This window comes from Columba livia, chromosome 3 (genome assembly GCF_036013475.1).
Source record: "Columba livia isolate bColLiv1 breed racing homer chromosome 3, bColLiv1.pat.W.v2, whole genome shotgun sequence".
In the NCBI taxonomy this organism is placed as follows: domain Eukaryota; kingdom Metazoa; phylum Chordata; class Aves; order Columbiformes; family Columbidae; genus Columba; species Columba livia.
In genome coordinates, this window is record NC_088604.1 from 3,822,406 (window position 1) to 3,846,395 (window position 23,990).

The 23,990-nt window shown below is 48.1% G+C and overlaps 1 protein-coding gene across 1 annotated transcript; it reads right to left on the reverse strand.

The window, feature by feature from the left end:
- Window positions 1-748: 748 nt before the first annotated feature.
- Window positions 749-23,491, reverse strand: FAM167A (family with sequence similarity 167 member A). The gene is made up of 3 exons (XM_065055625.1): window positions 22,548-23,491; window positions 12,680-13,223; window positions 749-3,626 (listed from the first exon to the last, which is right to left on the reverse strand). Exons 2-3 carry the CDS (start codon window positions 13,052-13,054, stop codon window positions 3,363-3,365), a joined length of 639 nt encoding a protein of 212 aa, XP_064911697.1. The 5' UTR covers window positions 13,055-13,223; window positions 22,548-23,491; the 3' UTR covers window positions 749-3,362.
- Window positions 23,492-23,990: the final 499 nt, after the last annotated feature.

Here is a 23,990-nt window from a genome sequence, read left to right on the forward strand (position 1 = left end):
TTTTCTTTCCTTTACTTTTTTATTTTTTCCTCTTTTCCTTTTTTATTTTTTCTTTCTTTTTCCTCCTTTCTCTTTTCTTTTTTCTTTTTTTCCTTTTTATTTTTTCTTTTTTCTTGTATCTATTTTCTTTTATCTATTTCCTTTTTCTCTTCATTTTTCCTCTTTCTTTTTTCTTTTCTCTTTTTTATTTTTTCTTTTTTTTTCCTTCTTTTTTCTTTTTCCTTTTTTCTTTTTTCTTTTTCCTTTTTTCTTCTTTTTTTTCTTTTTCCATTTTTCTTTTTCCTTTTTGCTTTTTTCTTTTTTCTTCTTTCTTTTTCTTCTTTCCCTTTTCTTCTCTCTTATTTTTTCTTCTTCCTTCTTCCTTCTTCCTTCTTCCTTCTTTCTTCTTTCTTTCTTTTCTTTATTCCTCTTTTTTCCTCTTTTGTATTATTTTTATTTTATTTTATTTTATTTTATTTTATTTTATTTTATTTTATTTTATTTTATTTTATTTCTTTCCCATGCATTTTTGTCTAAATACATAACAAGGACTTCCACCTTAATTTCTTCTTATCTCCTCTGGACTGCAAGGCAGAGCAATTGCTGCTGAAACCATAGGGGTGTCCCAGTGATGTGCATTAATAGACAAACCTGACTGGAAACCTTGCACACCTGTAAAACCTGGAGACACCAGACTGGTGCTTCCCCAACTGCTCTCCAGGCAGAGCAGGAGCCGCCAAAGACAATAAGAGACCAGAGAGACCAGAAATCAATACAGACATAATTTTATAATTAAAAAATTGTGCATTTTGATGAACAGCTGGCAGTTATAACCATCTCCCATTACACTTAATGCAGAAAATACACGTCTGGAACCCAGACGTCTGATATTTCTAATGCCACTTATAATGACCTCCTAAGACTGTGCTTGTACTAACCTCTGGCATTCAGCTAACAGACAAAAGCCCAAAGGCACATCCACCCAATGGCTGACTCCAGCTGACACTAAAGAGGACAAGTCCCCCTCTTCCAAACCATTATTTTCACTGAAAAGTCATCATTGCTTTCTTTTGATCGAAAAAGCCTCCGAAAATCAACATGCGGGACATGAATTGATTTTAATTAAAAAAGTAAACAAGTAAGAATTTTAATTACTTTTTCTTTTTCAAGATTTACATGGGGAAATAAGACTATTTCTCTAGTGGTGTCATCAGTGCCTGTTGTCTTCTCCAGAATCCAGCTGGTAGTCTGGCCACAATCCAGTTAAACCTCCACCACCTGGGCAGAACAAGGTTCAGCACCCAGGCATGGCACTGATTAACTTACTGGCACAGACAGACCTCCAGTGCCCAAAGCACCTCCTTCCTTGGCAGAAAGAAATGATATTCAGTGAGATTTGGAGTGGAGGGAGAGGCATTACCAGGGGTTACGTATTATGGGTGCTCCTGGAGATCATAGAAAATTTGGGTGGGAAGGGACCTTCACAGCTCATCTAGTCCAACCCCCCTGCAATGGGCAGGGACATCTTCAGCAAAATCAGGTTGCTTAGATGGAAGATTGAACTCAGCTCCAGAGTCCCCTGCCAGTTCCCTGCCCCATGTGGCTATGAACCCCTTTGTGATGTTAACTCATTCTTCCTGTGGAGGGAGATGAATTATTGATCTTCTCTGCATCAACCTAAGCTCTCTGTGGAAACCCCAAGCCCTGAAGCCTCATTGCATCTTCCCAGGCATGGCAGAGCCTCACTGGCTTCTGGTTCACCTCGTGTTTGGGAACAAAGGCGTAGGTCCACCACTCGGCCTCCCAAGAGAGGCGTCCTGCGGGCTGACATGCACACACACACCAACTTACGCACACACACAACTTACAGACATGGTGAGGTACAGGCACATCGACAAGGCCACGCAGCTCTCAGCTCAGCACTGGCTTGCATCTCCTGCTCATCTCCAGCTTGGGCTGGTGCTGCGTGGACACAGTCACCTTCACTCAGCCACAGAGCTCTCTGCTTGGGCATGTGGTGGTGAGCAGAGATGGGCTGGGGTGATGGGTTGAGAGATTTCACTGCTCTGACGTGGCCAGGAGAGATGTAAACACAGGAGAGAGAACCCAGAGGAACCCACACTCCCTCTGGACAGACTGTATTGGGTGTCAGGTGTCCCAAGATTTCCATGGCTAGACTGCTTGTGTCCCTGCCTTTGCTGGGCTACACCATGGGTGTCTCTGCCCTCCATGCCACGTATAGGCAGGTGTGCAGCTGTGTGCACTGAAAGGCAAGAAAATGATACCATCCATCTTTCATCCTGCCAAGCAGGGAGGGAATCCCATGTGTCTGCTGCAGGTCCAAAGCTCATCGCAGCAATATTTCTCCCTTTAATTTTATAGTTCATTACACAGTCCATTTTGTTGTCCGTCTCAAAGTTCCTTTCTCTGACGGATGTGTGTTGCTACAGAGGATCCAGGATTTGCTGGTGCTGCTGTAGGGGGAATGACAGCCCGGGGTGATTTTTCCAATAGGATATGTCTTGGGTGTAAGTTACCTCCTTTGCCTTACTGTTTGCAGGGGGCGACCACATGGTGTCTTGTGGCCACTGCTCACAACAAGATCAAGAACACATGTTGCTCTGCGTATAACTTCTAGGGCACACAGGTGACTTCTGGCAGGCTGGAGCCTCTATATAAACGTGTCCATGATCTCTTCATAATCTGTACCACAGGCAAAATCAAGCTAGAGTACACTGGACTCCATGGAGCAAATCAACAAACACATCTTCTCAACACTTTCTTTTGGGGCTGCATACCATTTAACCCACAATCTCTCACTTTCTAGGAATGCTCTTCTCCACTGGAAATCAGCTTCCCACCTGAAATAGCCCCGTGGACCCTGTGTTTGGATGAGCAGAGGTTGAAGATCAATGCTCAAGGCGACATCCAGGGAGGAGAGTGACTCTGAAGAGATGGTTGTAGCCTGGTAGGAGGTAAAGGGGAAGGGAAAAGGGATTTTGCTTGGCTTTTTGGCTGATCTTTGACCCCCTCCTTTGATTTTTGAGTACAACCACTCTGGTGTTGTATTCTCTTAGTTACTGTTGGGGGAAGAGAAGAAGGGACTTTGCAAAGGACCAGGCTAAGTGCACATGGTGTGTTCAGATGCTCTCCACGCTTCCTCCACATAGGTCCTATCTTCTCAATGAGCATCTCTGGGCCATTTCAGTGCCCAACTCTGTTGCTCTGCCCTGCCACCAAGACCAGCTGTGGGTTCCCTGTTTGCTCCTGTTCCCTCTGCCCCTCTTTGGCCTCTTTTCACCCAGCCATCAGGCAGAGAGAGCCCTGGTGCTGCCCAGTCCTCTCTCTCTTTCTCCCCCTTCCTTCCCTCTTCTTCCCCCGCTTCAACACAGTGAGAACCGGCGAGAGTTGATGTTCATCTTGGTGACCCCGATGAGCTTGAGCGGTGTGGAGAGGCTGAAGGAGCTCACAAGCGGGAAGTCGCAGAAGAGGTCAGAGAGCTCATCCCTCTCCTCCAGCTCGTAGGTGGCATCATTGAGCATGCGCTGGTGGAGGTGGCAGGTCTGCTCGATCTTCAGCTTGTTGATGTCACTGCGAAGGCGCATGAGCTGCCTTGCCAGGTGCTGGTCCTGCAGACGCATTTCTGCCTGAAACACAAGACGGAGGGTGAGGAGGGAAGACAGTGCTCATCATCGTGCTGCTCCCTGCAAAAAGCTGTGCCAAATCACTGGAAACGTAACTCATAGAATCATAGAAACAATAATAGAATCATGGAATAGTTTGGGTTGAAGGGACCTTCAAAGCTCATTCAGTCCAACCCCTGCCATGAACCGGAACATCTTCACCAGCTCAGGTTGCTCAGAGCCCCGTCTAGCCTGGCCTGGGATGTCTCCAGGGATGGGACATCCACCACCTCTCTGGCCAATCTGGGCCAGGCTCTCACCACCCTCACTGTGAAAATTTCTTCCTCATGTCTGGCCTGAATCTCCCCCTTGGTTCTAACATGACAGGCACTCATCTAGAGATGCTACGCTATTGCAAAGAACTGGGAGGGAGGCAGGGATCTTCCCAGACAGTGATGCATCCCAGTCAAATATCAGCTCAGGATGGCAAATTTTTAACATTCAGGAAATCTGTGGCTGCTCAGATTTTCAGGAGCACCAGGAAAGTGGAAGTAAAGCCATCCATGACAAAACTGTTGGCTTAGGAATCCATCGGCGCAGGCTTCAGAGCTTCCATCTCAACCTTTAGCAAAGCCCAAATTAATTTTTTTCATAAGGGAGCAGCCACAGTGAGAAGGAGCAATTAGAGGTGGAAAGGACCAATTAAAAGAACCCCAGAGAACCAATGCCCAAATACTCGGCTTGGGTTTCCAGCCTGCATAAATCAGAGCTGGTTCACGACAGCCGGGAACATGGCCCTCCACATCCCCTGTGGCTTATCTCACTGATTTGAAGTGGCTCTTGGGATGGGACCTCTGTGGTTTCCCACAGGAGAGAGAACAACTATCCTGCAGGCTAATGAGCTAAGTGTTTCAGAGGGTTTTTTCCTCCCCTGGCACCTAACTTCAGAAGGTGGAAGATTCAGAAGTGATGAAAGAAGGGGTTTTTTAATTCCAACCTATAATTAAGCAGAAAATTTATTGCCGCAGGATATTGGGGGTGATGGAGGAAGGAGATGAACACTTGGTGCAAGAATCAACCTTTGTCTGGGGAACAGAAGCAGGCAGAGCTAGAACAGCAGATGCCAAGAAGACAATCCCCATGTCTCACCCCACATCCCTCCTCACAGAAAAACAAGAAGCCACAAAAACCACAAAGAAAAAGAGTGGGATGGGAGAGAAGCCGAGCAGCTCTTAGGAAACTTTGCAGCTTAAATCTCTCTGTAAGTGCTGGAGGTAAGAAGAGAGCAAAACTAGCTGGAAAACAGCCCAAAGGCTGCCCTGATGCGATGTCCTGTCTCTTTCCCTGGTGTTGCCTCCATTGCAGGACACATGCTGGCACTGGAAGGAGCCCCTTGGGACCAAGCCTCCTGATTTTGTTTTGTTTGTTTATTTGTTTGTTTTCTTACCTTCCAGTGCACCCTGAGCTCAACCCCAGCTGCACCGTGGAGCTGCCTTGACCCCAAATCCATCCTTTACCTCACTCCTTTGATTTGCATCATTGGTTGCTTGGCTCCCCGTGGTTTGAAAGAGAAGTCTGGGAACAGACCCAGGCTACATCTAAGCAATACATTAAATAGTGCATTGCAACAGAGTCTTAGAATAGAATCACAGAATCGTACAATCATAGAATAGTTTGGGTTGGAAGGGACATTCAAAGCTCCCCCAGTGCCACCCCTGCCATGAGCAGGGACATCTTCACCAGCTCAGGTTGCTCAGAGCCCCGTCCAGCTTGGCCTGGGATGTCTCCAGGGACGGGGCATCTACCACCTCCAAGTCTTCCTTTCCACTCAGTTGTGAGCAAGGTCCTGGCATGCTTTGAGCTGAGGCCAGCTCTCACAGTCCCAAGAAATTCCTCACAGTCACTCTTCAGGAGTTAACAGAGAGGGGTTCAGCCTCAGCAGGCATTTGGGATACAGCCCCCTGTCTGGGTTTTAGTAGTATGGATGTGGTCACACTATACCAGCTTTCCTCCAGGCCTGAAAATGAGCTGTTTAGTTTACAAGTACGGATTTAGCTCTAGGGGTGGGGTAGATTTATTCTTGGTCTTGTGGCATGTACATAAAATCATAGAATTATTTTGGTTGGAAGAGACACTCAAGATCATTGAGTCCAACCATAACCTCACGTTGTCACTAAACCATGTCCCCGAGAACCTCATCTCTGCATCTGTTCAACCCCTCCAGGGATGGTGACTCCATCATCGCCCTGGGCAGCCTGTTACAATGCCTGACAACCCTTTCCATGAAGAAATTGTTTCCTAATCTCCAATCTGAACCTTCTCTGGTGCAACTTGAAGCCGTTTCCTCTTGTCCTATCACTTGCTACTTGGGAGAAAAGACTAACGCCCTCCATGCTGCAACCTCCTTTCAGGTAGAAGGGAAAGGAGGGGGCAAAATTCCCCTCAAGGGGCTCCACAGATAGCCCTGATATTTCTACAAGAGAATTTTCTGATACCTGATGTCTTCTGCAACCAAGCTGTCAAAGCAACCTCAGGGTTGCTCTAGGTTGTGGCACAATCCCTCCTCCTCCAGGCAATGCCTACAAAGACATTGGGATTGCCACTTGCAGTTTTGCCAGTTCCACAGCAAGGCAAAGCCACCGATGACAGGAATATAATGAAAACTGATCCAAGCCAAGCAAGGCTTTTCTCAATCCTGCACCATGGAGGCATCCTGGAAGACCTTGTCTGGTCCTGGTCCAGCTGCTCTCAGCCAGCAGCTGGATTCCAGTTCAGTTGCCTGGAGAGAATTAAGTCACCTTTGTACAAATCTCAGAATGAATATCCTTTTCTCTCAATCTCTCTCAAATTGTTGGCAGGGTTGTGGTCATTTACCTCTTAAAAAACCCCCCACTATTTCCTCACAGACCTTGTTGCCTGTGCACCCAGCAGAGTAATGTCACTCGGAAGGTTTTTCTTCTCTCATGTGAGTTGCAATTAAAAAAAAAAAATCATTTTGGCAATATTTTTCCCTATTTCACTATGAATGCTGCAACTTGACATTTTATCAGGAAAGCAATCATGGGTGCTATTGAACTGACCCTTGGTCGCTCTTTCTTGTGAGTTTATCAAGCTACACAATAAATGTCAACAAATGTTCTCATTGAATGTTTTGAAGAATGTGGGATTAAAAAAAGACACCACTGCCGAAAAGGGTTTAAAAATGAATTATGAGGCTATTGTGAAGAGGGATGTGAGTTGGAGATTGCTATTTTTCCCCTTGCAGACAGCTTTCCACTTTTTGACCAGTTCTTGCTTTCCTTACCATTTGAGAAAGCCACCTTGATTTCATGGAAGCTGGAAGACAAAGCCCTTCAGGGCATGTCCTTCAGGTTCTTGGCCTTCTTTACCCCTGTCAGACTTGGTGACCCCGGGGTTCACCAAGCCAGCCACATGGCCTGCTGACCCATCTGTAAAGTGGGGGCAAGGTGGCATGGGGCAAACCCACCACCCATCTACATTGATCACCTAGGCTGTGACACTGGCTTGAACACAACCCTTTCTGGTTGTGCTCTGGGGCTGAATGGGGAAGCAGAGATGACCTGTCAGATGTGCACCACCATCAAGGCTTTTCCAGGAGGACAAAAAGCCCTCTTCTGCCCTCCAGAAAACAAAGGTAGATGGGTGAGGAACAAAGCCTGACAGTGGTTAACTAAAGGACGATGTGCACAATGAGGAGATGGCACAGCCTCTCCCACTCTACCCACTTGTCACTGGGGCTTGGCTTGAGATACAAACACCCTGTCCTCCTTCCATGGACCTGTCCCGTTAAATGCTGCTTTGTTCAAAACCACCCAGAATATTAGCAGAATTTGGGTCAGAACCCAGAAATCCTCATTCTCCTTCCATTTCCCAGAGGGTCCTCATGAAACATTCAATCCATCCCACGCTGATGACAAAACCATTGCTAGAAATGATGAATAATCTGTGTTTAAAAGGTGCTCTGTTAGGTCAGCAGAGCTTCACAAATCTCCCTGGAAAGAAATAATGGGATTACAGGGGCCACATCATGGGAAGCTGTGGGTTTTCAGTTTATGCAGTTTACCCACAAAGTAACTTGATGCACCAGTTCATCTGTGTGGGATGACAACATGATCCCACCCACTCTGTGCAATGTCCTGGAGAAACACAAAGGGAGCACCCAGCAGAAGCCATGAATTGGCTTCCTTCAACTCTCACATGCCAAATGCAGGCAGAGCCTCAGGTACGCCTTACTAACACAAACCATCTTTTTTAACACATCCTGTCTCTTTCTGCATGCCCAGATCCATCAGAGCTGCCTCTCCTCTGCATGGCTGGAGCACGCTGTTGAAGTGGACAAGCTGCTGGTTTGAGCTTCAGCCAATGTCAGCATCCCAAATACGGATAATAGCAGTTGATAAATGTCTGACCAGTAGGACATGGGCATTTTACAATTTCCCAGGAGAGATTTGTGTCTTTTCAGGTGTCTTTTAATAGAATTATAGAATAGTTTGTGTTGGAAGGGACCTTCAAAGGTCATCTAGTCCAACACCCCTGCCATAAGCAGGGACATCTTCACCCAGATCAGGTTGCTCAGAGACCCATCCAGCCTTTTCCAGCATTCTGGCTCACACACCTCCGATTTCAGTGCCAAGTATTGGTGAATTTGAGACAGAAAACATATTTTCCTACTGGGACAAAGTCAGAACTTTCCTAAGATGTCCCAGTTCATTGCAACTTTTGTTCTTTCACCACATCTAGGAGGAAGAGGACTTTGAGGGCTTAATTTTAGAACGTGTAAACATTTGTTCTGACACATTCCATAAACAAAGAAGAAATTACAGTCTGACCACTTGGGTCTGTCACCATACCCTGGCTGGCAATGGCTTTACTTACAGCATTGATGAAGAGCAAACTTGAGGGCAGAGAAGAGGCAGGAGGAGTTGGGGAGGGACGACCTGCAGCCCCGGGGCAGTTCAGCACATGCTGAGAGCTGCAATTTGCTCATACACCTACACAGAACCTCTCAGCACAAAAAACAAGAGCAGGAGTTTGCGTGTCTGAATAAATCAGGTTCCCAGGGCCAGGTTCTCAGCAGGTCCTGGCTGATACGGATGGCTGGAGCTCAGCGGGCATATGTCATTCCTATAAACCAGGGCCGGGGCTTAACATTCAGAATCAGGTCCTGGGACAGGTCACATGAGGTGAAGGACCAAGAACAGCAGATGGACAGTAAGACCTTGGGTTTGTCCTTCACTTCTGAACATGAGGAGCCCGAATCTGGCTGAAGCTGAACCAGAGCAGACTCTGGAGGCACAGAGGAAAATTCCTTGCAGTTTGGACGACTGGAACTGATGCTTCAGATTTAAAGGTTAACTTTAATTCCAAAGCTGGGCACTGCTGGACTATCACTTTGCCAGCCAATTAACCTGTGCCGTGGTCCATTCTGCAGTGCTATGGCCAAGGGGAAGCTCAGGCACACACATGCTCCTAAATACACTTTGCTTCCTATACTGGTTTTGTCTGGAAAGAGTTAACTCCAAAACTGGGTGGTCTCATACAAGTTGCCTATTGGGAGCAGTCTCCAGCATGCATGAACTCCTGAAGCTCTAACTGTTTGGCAAGGGTGCTATGTGGTACAAGCCAAGACCATGCTGGGGCCTTGCTGTAGAAATAACCCACTCTAAACATGCTGGTAGCTGTGAGGAGGGTTGCACAGTGTGGGTGATGGAGCTGCATGTCCTGCATCTTTGCATTTTGTTCAGTAAGGTCACTGGCTGGTATACTTCTTTCCTGGATAGAAATCTTCATGTATACCAGCTTTTGGTGTACATCATTGGATAGATGAATCCTACATGTTCTGTTGTGATAGGACAAAGGCTGATGGTTTTAAACTGAAAGAGGGGACATTCAGATGAGATGTGGGGAAGAAATTGTTTACACAATTGTTTACACTGAGGGTGGTGAGAGCCTGTCCCAGGTTGCCCAGAGGGGTGGTGGATGAACCATCCCTGGAGACATCCCAGGCCAGGCTGGACAGGGCTCTGAGCAACCTGAGCTGGGTGAAGATAGAACCATAGGACCATAGAATCATTTTGGTTGGAAAAGACCTTTAAGGTCATCAAGTTCAACCATTAACAGTCTTGATATCCACCTGCTAGAAGGATGATGCCTGATCTCAACAGAAAATGGTAACTTTTGTCTGGAAAGCTTGTCCCTGCTCATGGCAGAGGGATTGGACTTGATGACCTTTGAAGGTCCCTTCCAACCTAAACTATTCTATGGTACTATGATTCTACATACTCTAAATTGACTTTCTCATGAAAGACTGTGTAGAGTTGGGAAATGTTCACCCTGCAGTGGAGGACCACATGGCAGAGGCAGATTTTACCCCATCTATGACTACTGGGTCATTTTTGGATGATCTTCAGAAAGATACCTGGGATACTCACACCAACCTGGGGCAAGGCTGAGTTTCTTGATCCTCCCAGGTCTGTGGCCTCCTACATTAAATCAGACCAGAAAGACTGATTGCCTGCTTAGGGTGACCTTACCCAAGGCGTGGGGTGCTGGTGTCCTGACTGGCTGCCCCAAGCAAGGTCCTGTCTGAGAGATTCTGCTCAGTCTGGCCTTGGCTCCTGTCTTAAATAAATACATAAACTTAGACATAACCATATCCTGCTCTGAAGCCTTCCTGACTGCTTTATTGTCATGATATGGGGATAAACAAGGAAAAATCCTGGCTGCGTTGGGAGGAGTGAAGCTTGTTCATTAATTTGAGAAGAAGATGGGTTTTGCACTTGAAATGTAATGTGAAATGCATCTTTTTTTTCCAGCACCCTACGATGCGATGGCCTCGCTTTGCTCTCACTGTTTGCTGGCAGCTCTTTCCCAACAATAGTGCCTCCAACATAGTTATTTAGCTGTGTGGTCAGTCAAATACATGCTCTCTTTTTTTGGGGAAATTGTTCTAAATTACATGAGTCATGTCCAGATCCAGCAAAGACTGGTATAATTAAGAGGCAGGAAAATGGAAAGTGAGGAACAATTAGGGTTTGCTTTGCCCTTTTTCCTCTTTAATTTAAACTCTTAGCTTTTATCAGATGGTGGTTTATATACCACACTCTAGTCTAAAGGTTATAATTGGACACTGAGACAATTTTTACTTCCACCGTGGGCAGAAACTGAAAGAACGAAACAAACTTCTTAAAATCTGGGGTTCTGATGAGGAGAATTTGCTTCTCACTGTCTTTGGGCATCTTGAGACTTGAGCTTTACATCAAGTGCACTGTGAATTTAAGACTGCATTCCAGATGCAAGCATGGACTCAGATTCAGGTCTCAGATCAGGAGCTGAGATTCTCCAGAGACCAAGTGATTTTAGGATAGCAGCTGAAAGCTTTTCATAATAGCCCTTGATTCCTGAAAGCACTGCACTTGCCTTGTGAAAGTCATGGTCCTGAGAAACATCTCAGCCACCAAAACTGTGACAACCAGAAACACCTCTGTAAATAACTTGTCTAGAGATCCATCTAGATGGGCAAATACAGAAAGAGCAACAAAAGACTGGCAAAGAAAAATTATCTGGAGTGAAAGTCACAAAGAATTTTTAAAAGCTGTTGTTCGTTGATGTGCGTGACAAGTTTTCCTCGAAGATTTTCAGAGATAATCAAAAAAAAAGCACTTGCGCAGGAACATTTTCACAAGTCCATCTGAACCACAAGTGATGTCCCAGCTCCCTGGGACCCTGTTGCAAATATTTCTGCTGTTGGTGCAGTTGCAAATGCTGGTGCAGCTCACAGGAAAATTTCCAATTAGTCAACAGAAACAAATCCATGTGACAGGAGTTATTTCCAGTCACATGGGCCAAATAATAAAGATTTTTCATTCCAATGAGAAGAACGGAAGGATCAGTATAAAGTGTGGTCTTGGTGTCTGCTTGCTCCTGCACTTGTGAAGAGCAGCAGGGCCCATTGCCCAGCCCTGGAAACAGCTGCCCCAATCTGGTTGTGGCCATCATATCTACCTCCTGTGGCCTCCTGATAAGATGTGCTGCACCCATGCTTCCTCCTGGGAATTATCCCCAGGCTGTGCTGACTCCTGAGCTGGCTTAGGAGCTGCTTGGGTCAGCACTAGCTGTCCCAGGTGAAATACGTGCCAAAACCCATGATAGCAACACAACAGATAGAATATGAGCTTCCAGCATCCACACCCTGGCTCTACATATTTTCTTAGCATAGGTGTAGCCTTTTTGTCACATCTTCCTCTCTGTGAAACTACCAGTTCATATGTGTAAGACAAGGCCCAAGGTTGGGATGGGAGGATGAAAGGAATGTGGACCATCTTCTAGCAAAGCAGGAATCAACAGATGATGAACCTGTAGGAGCTGGGTGAGGAAGGATCTGAGATAAGGTTCTGGCATAATGAATACAGCAGAAAAAGGAATGTTATTCATTAGATATTGCATGGTCAGAAGAAAGGGTTTTCACAACAGTTTGAAACAAAACAAAGCACTTTGCTAATGACTGTTAAACACAGTGGTCAGCATACAGTCTCCTGCTGAGGGTGTTTCTAAACCACCATCAGCCACAAGCTGCAAGGGCAGGTCCAGGGGCTGGGTCTATTTATGCTTCCTTCCTACAGCCCTGAAAAGCATCCCTCCATGATGCTCGTCAGAAAAGAGCTATTGCACCAGCAGTGCCCATGTGTTCATGGTGTATTCATACCTGCTGTACTCCTCTGAGTGTTGAGATATAACTAAAGTAGCAGGGGAGGGGGCAAACTGCTAAAAAGCCCCAACCAGTGCAAGCTACTGTATGTCCCCAGCCTGCTGCATCCCAGCAGGGACGCTGAGATGAGTCTGTCTCCTTCTCTGAAGTTATGTATGTTCTGATATTCACCTTTTCCCTTCCCTGGGCTGCTTCTGCTCCCACCAGCCTCAGAAAACAAAACAATTGCCTTTTCACCTGTGGCTAAAGGCAGATAGGAACAAGGAGCTGATTGTTTCCTTATTCTTTTTTTTTTATAAATCCCCTCTTGAAAAAACACAGTGTCTAACAGGGATAGGAAAGTACTTACCAGCTCCTTCCTCAGCCACGTCAAAGCTTCATCGATGCTCTCAAAGCCACCTATTCTCCCTGAGGTAAGAGTCACCTTGTCCTGGGCAGGGCTCCCATTGAGATGCAGCTGCACCTTCCTCAAGGGGACAGTCTCCCCCGTGGCCTTTTTGGTCTCGTTTGCCTCCTCCTCCTCTCCTGATGGCTGGGGGCTCTTCCATGCCTGCTCCTCCAGCTTCGCCTTCCACTCCAAGTAGGAAGGGCGCCTGGTCTCCAGTCTCAGCTTCTCCGTCAACGCCTTGAGGCTCCTCAGATGGTCATCAAGAGGAGCGGCACCTCCAGAGCCAGCATCCGTGTTGTCCAGTGCCTCTTCTATTTGGATTTTGGGCAGAGACATCCTCTTTGGGAGTCCAATAGCATAGGGGTGTTCTGTAAAGGTCCAGGGATGGAGGTTGGAAACCCTCAGGGCTGGACCAGCTCCTGCGGTGTGACAAACACAACCCCTTGGAGGACAGCGTGGCGGTGGTGGCTCCCGCTCAAACACCACATCGGCCTTGGCTGAACACCTAGAAAGAAAACAGAGTGTTGGTTTCCAGTCCGAGAAGGAAAAGGCAGTGAGAAAGGAGAGATGTTTCTTGCTGCAGAAAAAGGAGGGCTTTGTGAAAGGCATGGTGCCAAGGTGCTGCTGGGGAGTGTTACCTCACCTCCACCATCTGCCTGCTTTTGGGGCAAGAACAGACAGGCTCTGGCTTCTAGGGAAGCTCTGGTTACCTGCATCTCCAATTTTAACTCAAGGGGCCATGAAAGGGTTGCCAAGGAGGCCAGGACATGTTCAGAGACCTCTCTGGAGATGTATGACCAACCTAACATTCTTTGGTGACAGCAGCTGCTGTTCTTGGGGGTCAGGGTGTCTGTGCACACTGTCTGGATGGTTTCCTGGCTGGCAAACCTTCATCTTTCCACTTGAGCAAAACAGGGCCAGGTGAAGTAAGAAAACCCAAACTTCTCCCAAGAGTTTGAGCCAAAAGCAGAGCAGGGAAAAATGGCCATAAGATTCAGCTCCCTCCTGTCCTTCGGGCTCAGAGTAGGAGCACAGTCCCCCAGACAAGTGTGGCAGTAACTGGGGTGCTGGCATGGCTTGGGTTCAGATGCCTGCCCTCGGGGTGACCTGGACTTGTGGTTTCCACCAGGTCATCTCCAGTCTGCCCACTGAGAATGGTCCCGATGGCCTCTTTGAAAACACTGAGCAGCCAGGAGCTTTCCTCCCAGCTTCTCCTCCTTTCACCATGTGTGGACTCGGGGAAGCTGTGCCCAAAGTTGATCTACCAAACCATGGCACCTGGAGGAACAAAGGATTCAAACAACTCCGCAAGAGTTAAGCTCAGGCAGCTTCTGCATTCATTTGCAAGAAGGATCAGATAAGAGACTTTCTCAAGGTCGTACGCTCATCTATGGCTGAGCTAGGAATAGATCCAGAGCTCTCGTCTACACGTCAAACACAAAACAAAATTCTTTTTCACCTTGCTGGTAATGTGCCCAGAGAGACCAGCCAGGACATATGAAACTATCTACCTGAATGCACTAAACCACAGCAGTATGGGTTACTAGGCCCTTCTTTTCCCTGCTATTTGTGCCCACAAAGACGTGTGTAACTGAAATCCAGACCATAATTATGCCTCTTGAACCTTTTCAGTGAGAAGACTCAATTTAAAATAAACACCGACAGAGAGTAAGATTTATCCTACAATTGTGTACAGGCACATGAGCTGAACGAGGAGTTGATAATATACACACAGACAGTCTGGGGGTGGAGAATTAGTCATGTTGCAGTCTTGTTCCTGCTCCTATTTATGTTAATGAAAGTTTTACGGTGAGCCGGAGCAAACACAGATACTCTATCAGGTTGAAGCCAACAGCCCTCATGCCTGGAGCAGCAATGATTTTCCTTCTTCTGTGGAAAAATAGATCGAATTGAGTGAAAAGCAGAAGGCTGCCCTGTTGGAGAGTCAGGTCTTTCACCAGCTCTTGCATGGGTGCTCTGAAGAGCTGAGAGCACGTCAATGGGTTTCACTTGCCGCCAGCTCCAGCCTGCCAAAATCAATAAAGGAAAACACCTAACGACTTTAAAGACCTCACTTCTAAGCTTTTTTTCTGCCTGTTGAGACAGAAATTTATAGGGGTGGCCAAAACCAGCAGCCCAATAGAGTCTGCTGCAGCTCTGCACAGGGCTACTGTATTTGGTAACCCCTAACGAAAGAATATTTTTATTGTAAGGCTGAATGCCACAGCTACAAAGCAGAGGCCCCACAGACTCCTTTGTCTTGTGTCTTCAGGATGTATAAAATCCCCAGAGTGGAAAAGACCCTCATTTGAGCCCTGGGTACCACTCAGTTAGCATTTATGGCATTGCATGCTGAGAGCATAACAGCAGTTTGGAGCATCCCCTTTGCCACCACCCTGCTGCTACCTCTCCCTCCCCATCACTGCCTCCCAGTAGCTTTGGAGGGATTTGATTTTTCTACTCTAAAAATGGCACTGATCCATCCCTCACCTCCTCTCAGGTGCAACATGAAACTTCTCATTCACTCTGTAGGGTCACCCCCTAAACAGTCAGGTCTGTTCCACAGCCTATCCAAACTCCAAAATGACAGAAAGGACCCACCTCTAATTTCCTATCGATGTCTTGGACTTGGGTCGAAGACCTGCTGTAGAAAAAGAGATCTGAAAGTGGTAAGGGTGTGAGAAGTGTCTGTGTGTGAGGCTGTAATACAAACCTGTTTGCTGCCTGAGAACTAATTCCCAGGAACAAACCTTGTCCCTGACTCAGATCTTCAAACTTCTCCTGGTCTCCAGGCTCCAAGCTCAATTTTACCCTAGGCTGGCCTATGTGAGCGAGTTTAAGTGATTAACCCTTGATTTGTCTTCATTATCACACTTGCCAGGCTCAGGGCATTCGTGCCTTGCCTAATTACAGGTAATAGAATTTGGGGATCCAAATGTGGTAAGGGTCTCCTGCCACTTCACTAAGATCCTTTGTGCAGTGGTTTCCGCCTTCTGTTGCACTAACCCTGTCGATCCCGAAGGCACAAGGATGCATCAGGTCACCAACTCATCAAAAAAACATTTGTTTCTTTGTTGGGTTAGGTTTCCATTAGAGAAGTCAGCTTGACCAACCTATCCTGCAAGCCATAATGCACAGGAATCAGCAGAAGCACACAACCAGGATGGAGAAACAACAGGACTAGTAAAGTGGATTGGGTATGAAATCCTACCACACCAAGACTCTTGGAGCTGGCTTGCTCTGAGGCTTGGATTTTGTATGGTTGCAGGTCAGCAATGAAAATTCTTCCCTCTCCCACGCCAGACATACCTTGTGAAGCTCATGCAGTGTCCTACTGAGGACAGACTTTTGAGCAGGGCCTGTCATGATAGGACAAGGGGTGGTGGTTTTAAAATGAAGGAGGGAGATTCAGGCCAGACATGAGGAAGAAATTGTTTATGCTGAAGGTGGTGAAACCCTGTCCCAGGCTGCCAAGAGAGGTGGTGGATGAACCATCTCTGGAGACATCCCAGGCCAGGCTGGACGGGGCTCTGAGCAACCTGAGCTGGTGAAGATGTCCCTACTCATGGCAGGGGTGGCACTGGGGGAGCTTTGAAGGTCCCTTCCAACCCAAACTATTCCATGATTCTATGCTCTAAGCAACCAAATCCAGAGACATAATCTGCAACCACAACTTCCCATTGCCGCCACCCCTCCAACCCTGAAGCAGATGCAGAAGACCTGTCCCCATCACACACCTTCAGACATCTCTGTCCATGCATTCGAGCAGGGGAGCAGGATACTCAGATGAGGTTACACAGGAAGGTGTCCAGGCGGGTTGGAATGTCTGCACAGAAGGAGACTCCACAACCCCCCTGGGCAGCCTGGGCCAGGCTCTGCCACCCTCACCATGAAGAAGTTTCTTCTCAAATTTAAGTGGAACCTCTTGTGTTCTAGTTTGTACCCATTACTCCTTGTCCTATCATTGCTTGTCACCGAGAAGAGCCTGGCTCCATCCTCCTGAAACTCATCCTTTATATATTTATAAACATTAGTGAGGTCACCCCTCAGTCTCCTCCAAGCTAAAGACATCCAGCTCCCTCAGCCTTTCACCCCCTGACAAACCAGGTGTGGTGAAACAAGTCCTAAGAGGCACAGGGAGGTGTACAGGGGTGTGAGAAAAGCTTTGCTTTATCGTCACTGATGGCGGATAACAAGAAATTCAGATGCTGTTCACGATCGAAAAAGAGATTGCAGAAATTGATGCTAGGCACAGCCTTTTACCCTGTGGGAGTTTTACATGACTGAGAACTTTTATATGTCTGTACCTTCCCCATCAGTTCTCTCTGCCCTGGTCAGCTCTGAACATGAGGCATTCATGAAGCAGCATTGGTTGGTATATGCTGGTATATGCAGCACAGGTACAGCCTGCTAAATTAAGGGCTATCAATAAGGTCACATGCTGAGGAGCAAGTGGTCTAATAGAAAAAAGGGGAAAAAAAAGAAAAAGAAGGATGAAACACTCAGGATAGAAATGAGAGGGGGAAAAAAAGAATAAATAAAACTATTAGCCAGGCAGATGTGTGGGGAACAAAATATTTTACTCCTTTCACTATTCCTGGTGGACTTTAACTTACTATAACATCGTTTTTTATTGTGGAGGACCAGCAGTGGTTGTAAGAGCCTATGTTACTCTGTCCATCTAGTCTCTGAGAAGAAAAAAAAGAGCCTCAATATGAGATAAAGCCCAGGCCAAGGGAAACCCTTTTACAGGATGAAGTGGTGACCACATGGCATTCCTGGCATGGGTTAAACAGAGCAGAGGTAATGGTTCAGCCCGTTAATAACCTTCAAAAACCACTTCAGCCCCTTCTATGCCTCAGTTTCCCTCTTACTGAGTATAAAGTTCATGCAAGTGATCTTCATGAAAAAAATTCTAAGGATCTTCAGAGGTGTGCAGAGATTCACCTCTGATATCTCCAAGTCTCTCATCTCACCTGGGCCACGTGTTCTGGCCATAATTGGTCCAGGGATATCCTACAGGAGGAACAGAGTTCAGGATGTGATTCTCCTGACCATTTGCAGGCATTTGCTCCAAGGGTTTTGTTAGACAAGTTCACAAGTTTGCACAGGTGTCACCCTGTGGGCCATACAGACACCCCTTGACCCTACAAAAGAAAACCCTGGAGTAAATCTGGGCCAATAAGAAAGGTGGGGACAGACTTTTTAGCAGGGCCTGTTGCGATAGGACAAGGGGTGATGGTTTTAAACTAAAAGAGGGAAGATTCAGGCCAGACATGAGGAAGAAATTGTTCACACTGAGGGTGGTGAGAGCCTGTCCCACGTTGCCCAGAGAGGTGGTGGATGAACCGTCCCTGGAGACGTCGCAGGCCAGGCTGGATGGGGCTCTGAGCAACCTGAGCTGGTGAAGATGTCCCTGCTCATAGCAGGGGTGCCACTGGATGAGCTTTGAAGGTCCCTTCCCACCCAAATTATTCTGTGATTCTACGATTCTAAGAACCAGGGAGATCGTGCCAGGTGTGCACGCCCTTTGCAGGCAGAGCTGTGTTTGCTTTTCTTTTCATAAAGACGGGGATGGGGTGGGGATGGCTGACCCCCCTGGAGGTCTGCAGCAGGTTGGCATGGGGGCAGCGAGGAGGAGACGCCTGAATGAGGGGGTTGCCATAGCAATGGAGTAAGGGAGGACTCCGGCTGCTGCACGGTGGTGGATGGAGGCTTCTGAGCATCCTCTGGGCAGCCGAGATGCTGAAGCCCTGGGCAGCAGATGAAGGGAGGAGAGACCCATGGGTGTCAATGCTGCGGCTCCCTGGAGCCAGCTGTTCCCTTTCAGGGAGGCTGCACATGAATCACTCCTTTTCCCGTGCCAAAATGACTTCACTCCAGAGGGGAGCTGCTATGCTGTGTGGGCTTTGGCGAGCTCGGGCCCTTCCTTGCCCTGGGGTCCCCTGTCACAGTCTCGACAAGCAACACAGCTGCAGCACGATACTCTGCACAAGGTTTCTACAGAGATGGAGGGCAAATCAGTCCCCCAGCCATCCCACTGACTCAGAAGAGAGTTCATCTCCCTGGGGTATGCTATCCAGCATTTGGCCACCTGATCCCTATGCTCCTGCAGAAATCTGATCTGGATCCTAAATGCTTTTCTTACCTGCCACAAAGTGACCTTCAGCCACCTTCCTTCAAACCAAGGCTGTAGGGCTGCCCATGTTGGCTGTGTCACTTCACACACACACAGACCTGACTTCCAGCCTAAAACATAACAAAAACCCGTGGAGGAGATGGAGTTTCTGTCCCTGGGTTGATCCAGAATTCAGTGTCCTTGCAGGAGTTTGGAGAGGTAGCCACAGAGCCACCCCACACATTGGGCTGAGATATAGGTACAGAACCCAGCTGAATGTGATATTAGGGTATTTAGGAAAAGGTTCTTCACCCAGAGGGTGCTGGACAATGAACAGGCTCCCCAGGGAGGTGTCACGGCCCCAACCTGACAGTGTTCAAGAAGAGACTGGACAACATCCTCAGACACACGGGGTGACCTGTGGGGTGTCCTGTGCAGGGACAGGAGTTGGACTCCATGATCCTTGTGGGTCCCTTCCAACTCAGGACACTCTGTGATTCTTTAGATATTCCTGTCCATTTACTGCTGTGAACAAGCCCCCAGAAGACCTCCCAGACAGTGTGGATGTCAAGGTCAGCAGCAGAGAAGCAGCCCCTTCTGCTGCTTCAGCCCTTTGGATGTGGCTTTCACATGCACATCAGGGAAAGACGGAAGAAGTGACGCTTTCCATGACCTGGAGCAGGGTGAGGGCTCACTCTGGCACATCCTTCTGCCCAAATGACCCCCGGATAGATCCTGAAACAGTGCAGTGAAGGGAGGAGGGGACAGCAGTGGGTGGCTGCAGCCAGGTACACCAGCCTGACAAGGGGAGTGGAGCAGAAGTGCTGAGTTAACAGGGGACCAGCTTGCACTCCCTGCCCTGAGGTATTTCTCCCAGGCTGATCTCCAGCATCACTAGTAGAGTCAGAACACGCTTCAATAAATACATCTGTCCTTTCCTGCCTGGCTGCATCTTATCCCTCGTGCCTCCCCTGCACAAAATCAAGCAGGTTGCTTTTGAGGAAGCAGGACTGAGATTGCTGACTGCTTTCCATGGATCCTGGAAGCTCCATTTTCTGCCCAGCTCAGCTCCCCTCAGTCAGCAGATTTCCAACAGCTGTGTGGCAATCCTGCATGAAGATGGGCATTACCAGGTGTCTGTCATTCCCACAGACCGGTCTTCCAGTGAGTGAAAAGCATTTGCAAACTGTGAAGCTGGAGGGGTTCAATGACCTCAGCCCATCAGCCAAAACCAGGTATTAATGGTTTAAGTAGCAGCAGCAAAGACAAGTTTATAACCTCCTCATGAAGGTACTCCTCCATCCTAGTCATCTGCTGGTGAGCTGTCTTGAGATGCAAAGAGACCCACAGATTATAGGATCATTTTGGTTGGAAGATCGAGTCCAACCATTAACCTCACACTGACATTAACCCATGTCCACGAGAACTTCGTCTCTGCCTCTGTTAAACCCCTCCAGGGATGGTGACTCCACCACTGCCTTGGGCAGCCTGTTCCAATGCCTGACATGCCTTTCTGGGAAGAAATTTTTCCTAATACCAAATTTAATCCCCCCTGGCACAATTTATGGGCAAGGGTTGCTCTTCCATGCACTCTCCCAGGGTGCTAGCATGTCTTGGGACATAATGCTGGATGTGGAACACCTAATTTGTCCCAAATATCCCCCAAAGGACCTGTGGCTTGACAGAGCCAGTTCCTTCTCTCGTCTTCCCTGCTGCCACCCAAGCACAGACACATTTCAGCAAGGAAAGAGCAGACAGAGCCGGCAGGGACGTCTGTGTCCGTGCGACCAGGGTGATGTGAAGGGCTGAGGCTCCTTGGGAACGAGCCAGATCAGGCTTAGAAATGCTCTCTTCCCAGGAGACTGGCACAGGGAGTTATTTTTCCCTAAATGCAGCATGGAAGGCAGAAGGGTATGTTTTCAGGAAAAACAAAACAAAACCTTGACAATTCTTTCCAGCTTTGCTGGGATTCATTCTGCCCAGCACTGAGTTCCCTCTGCAGAGATGAGCTCCCAAGGCTCCAAGTTAAAGTGATGGGGGTAACAGGGTCAGCCTCCCAGCAACCCTTTAATCCCCTTTGCATTTTCCCTGTCCCATCTAATTACCCGCTTTAGCTGCTTCCTGGGCAATGATCATACAGACCCTTTACTCAGACCTGCTCAGCCCAATGCACTTTGTTATTTCATAGTATTTAAGGAATTTAAGGAAAACTGATTGCAAAGAGATCCCCCACTCCCATTCCCCAGAACCAGAAAGGCTACGTTACTCTGGGGCTGATTTATTATTATTATTATTATTATTATTATTATTATTATTATTATTATTATTATTATTATTATTATTATTATTATATTTTTATACAGTGTCTCTGCTACATTTCACAAACACCTAATGGCTGCAGAGCTATTGCAAGCCCAGAGCATGGGAGAAGCTGGATTCTTCCCATTCTGTTTTAATTTTCTTCTTTTTGGTGTCATATAGATCTTCCCATGAAGAGGAACCACTGCAATGGGCATTCAAAAGCAGAGGAGACCTGAGATGCGAATAACAGCGACAGCCTCAGCATACTGAAATGATGGCTGGCAGAGAGAAGAACCACAGCAGCCAAAACAGGCTTGTTCCCACTAAAAAGTGAGGAGTCCCTGAGATACTGGGGATGAGCAGACAAAGCCGAGACAACATGGTAACAGCCAGACACAGATCCTCACTGGAAACATGGTTTTCATCCATTTTACCCCCACTCCACTGATGTTGAAAAGCTCCAAAGGGTAGAGCGGTGTTCAACAATACAGGGGGCATCATAGGAAAAAAAGGAGCGTTCTGTATGAACCGGTGAGGGTGCAAGCTGGACGATTTGGGAGGTGTGGGTGCAGGGGTGTGCATCGCACTGGGGCTGCACAAGTGCTTGTGCTGGAAAGGCTGTGGGCTGGTGGAATAATTTTAGCAATTAGCCCCAAGCTGTTATAAAGGGCTCTGGGGAAGTTCTGGGTGATTATTTTCTTCTTTTTGGTTTTGTTTTGTGAGCTGCAAGGACCAGACCTGAGCAGGTGGAAACCTGCTCTGCTCAGAACACGCTGCCTGCTTCAAAAAAATCAAAGGTAGCTACGCCCTGTGAGGCCACCACGCTTTATCCCATTATGTCTGCACCGCACAAGCCAAAAAACCTTTCCAAGGCTTTTGCAAATCTTGGGGAGGGGGCAGAGGGAGCAACAGTTGATTGTCCCGAAACCTGGTCAGACTCTTCCCTTGCTACATCTCATCCAGAGCAGAAAAATTGCCCCAAAGGTGGTGAGGACCCCTACACTGCTCCCAGCTGAGAGCAAAATCCACAAACCCCATTGCAAAGGAGGTCTCAGAGCCTGATTTCCAGCGTGTCCCAATCAAGGGGAAGCCAAGGTTCCCTCCATCTCCAGGGGATTTCGGCAAGGCAGGAGCTTGTGGTTGGGGGGTACTATGCAAGCCCCCCATGTCACAGCCAGACCCCAGTGCTGAACTTCATGGTGTTTGGGGACCCCATCTCCCCCACCCTGACACTCTCCAGGGACCTGCTCCTTGTTGCTACCCAATTCCACAGGGCTAGAAAAGATGGGGGGTCCCCCCATTACTGGGGACCTCTCAGACACCTCCTATCTTGGGTGCAGCAGGGTGTCCCCAGGGCTCTGCTCCCCCCCAGCCCCAGCACAGCTGAAACAACACGAGCCAAAAACTTACCGTGAAGCAAATCAGAGGGACGAGTGCACGGACATCTTGGATCCCTCCTTCCACCCCAGGTCTCCAACTTGGTATTTGCAGAGCGGTGTCACCAGTGCCTTCTGGGGACTCTCTCATCCTCCTCTGTGTCTCGCTTCAGAAATCTGTGTGTGTGTGTGTGTTTTTTTTTATTTAAGGGACTTTTTTTTTCCAGCGGTTGCGTCAGGCCTGTTGCCTGGAGACAGGCGAGCTATTCCAGTTTGAGCCTTTCAGTCCAGATTTCCTCCCTCTCTCTCTCTCTCTTTCATTCATACCACCAAGCCCTGAACCTACCTCCCACCAAGCAATAACCCTGAAGAGACCTGAAAGGGAGGAGCTGCACAGCCTGGGTCCTAAACATCCTCCGACCCCCAAACGAGGGAGGAGGGGTAACGATGCCCTGGTAACGATGCTCTCGGTGTGGGTAACAGGGATGAAGGGGTGCTGTCGAGGGCAGGGACCCAAAATGTTTGCAGGAGATGCTTGGAGAGCTGGTGTATTCCCAAAGGATCCCGCGGTTCTTCCCGACACGAACAGGGGCTGGTGTCCCCGCGGCTGTTCCCGTTACACGCTGCGGAGAGCTGTGAGCCCTTCTCCAAGGAGCCTGGTGTCCTCTGGCACTCGGGAGAGCTTTGGGAAAATGTTTCCCAGATGCCACGATTCGCCCGGGGATCAGTGTACGTGTGGAGGGGAGTTTTGCAAAGCTTCATCAGCGTCTCCGGGAAGCCCTGGGGTGGGTATCTCCGGGCACCGTGGCTTGTACCCGCTTGTTGGCACCATCCGTCCCCTCGCAGAAACCAGCTCAGAAACCAGTCTTTGCCTGTCTTTTGTACCGGGAAAGTGCCTGTTGCTCCCACGTCTTCCTCAGTGGGGATGGAAACCATTTTAACTGCTTCCAAGGAGGGACTGATAGAGGTATGTGTCCCAGCTGCTGGCTGTTTCGGGGCCAGAAGAAAAAGCAGGGGACACAGAGGGTTTCATTCCTTGCCAGGAGCTGAGGATTAACCCCTCGAAGCCTGGGGACAGCTCTCAAAGCATCCCATACACCAGCTATTGTACAATTGGTGTCTCAGGATCACTGGCTGTGTTTGCAAACCTGGTCATGTGAAGGGTTAAGTGTTGGCGATTGACACAACACCAAACCACCCAGGCCCCTTCCCACCACTCAGCTTTTATGAGAAAAAACCCCTCACAGCCTTGTGGCTTTTTTTTTTTTTCCCCTTCCCCTCTCCTGCCTCAACTGTTCCTCCTCTCCCCCACGAGATTTACAGCCCTTTCCTGTGTCCATCATCCCAACAAGAGCCTTACAAACTGCATCACGGGGCTGGGATTTGCCACCTCCCTTCAAATGCCAGCCAGACTGTGGGGTGCCCTAGACCCCCCCAGTAATTTAGAGCCTGTGTCTGCACAGCACTGAGTACAGGG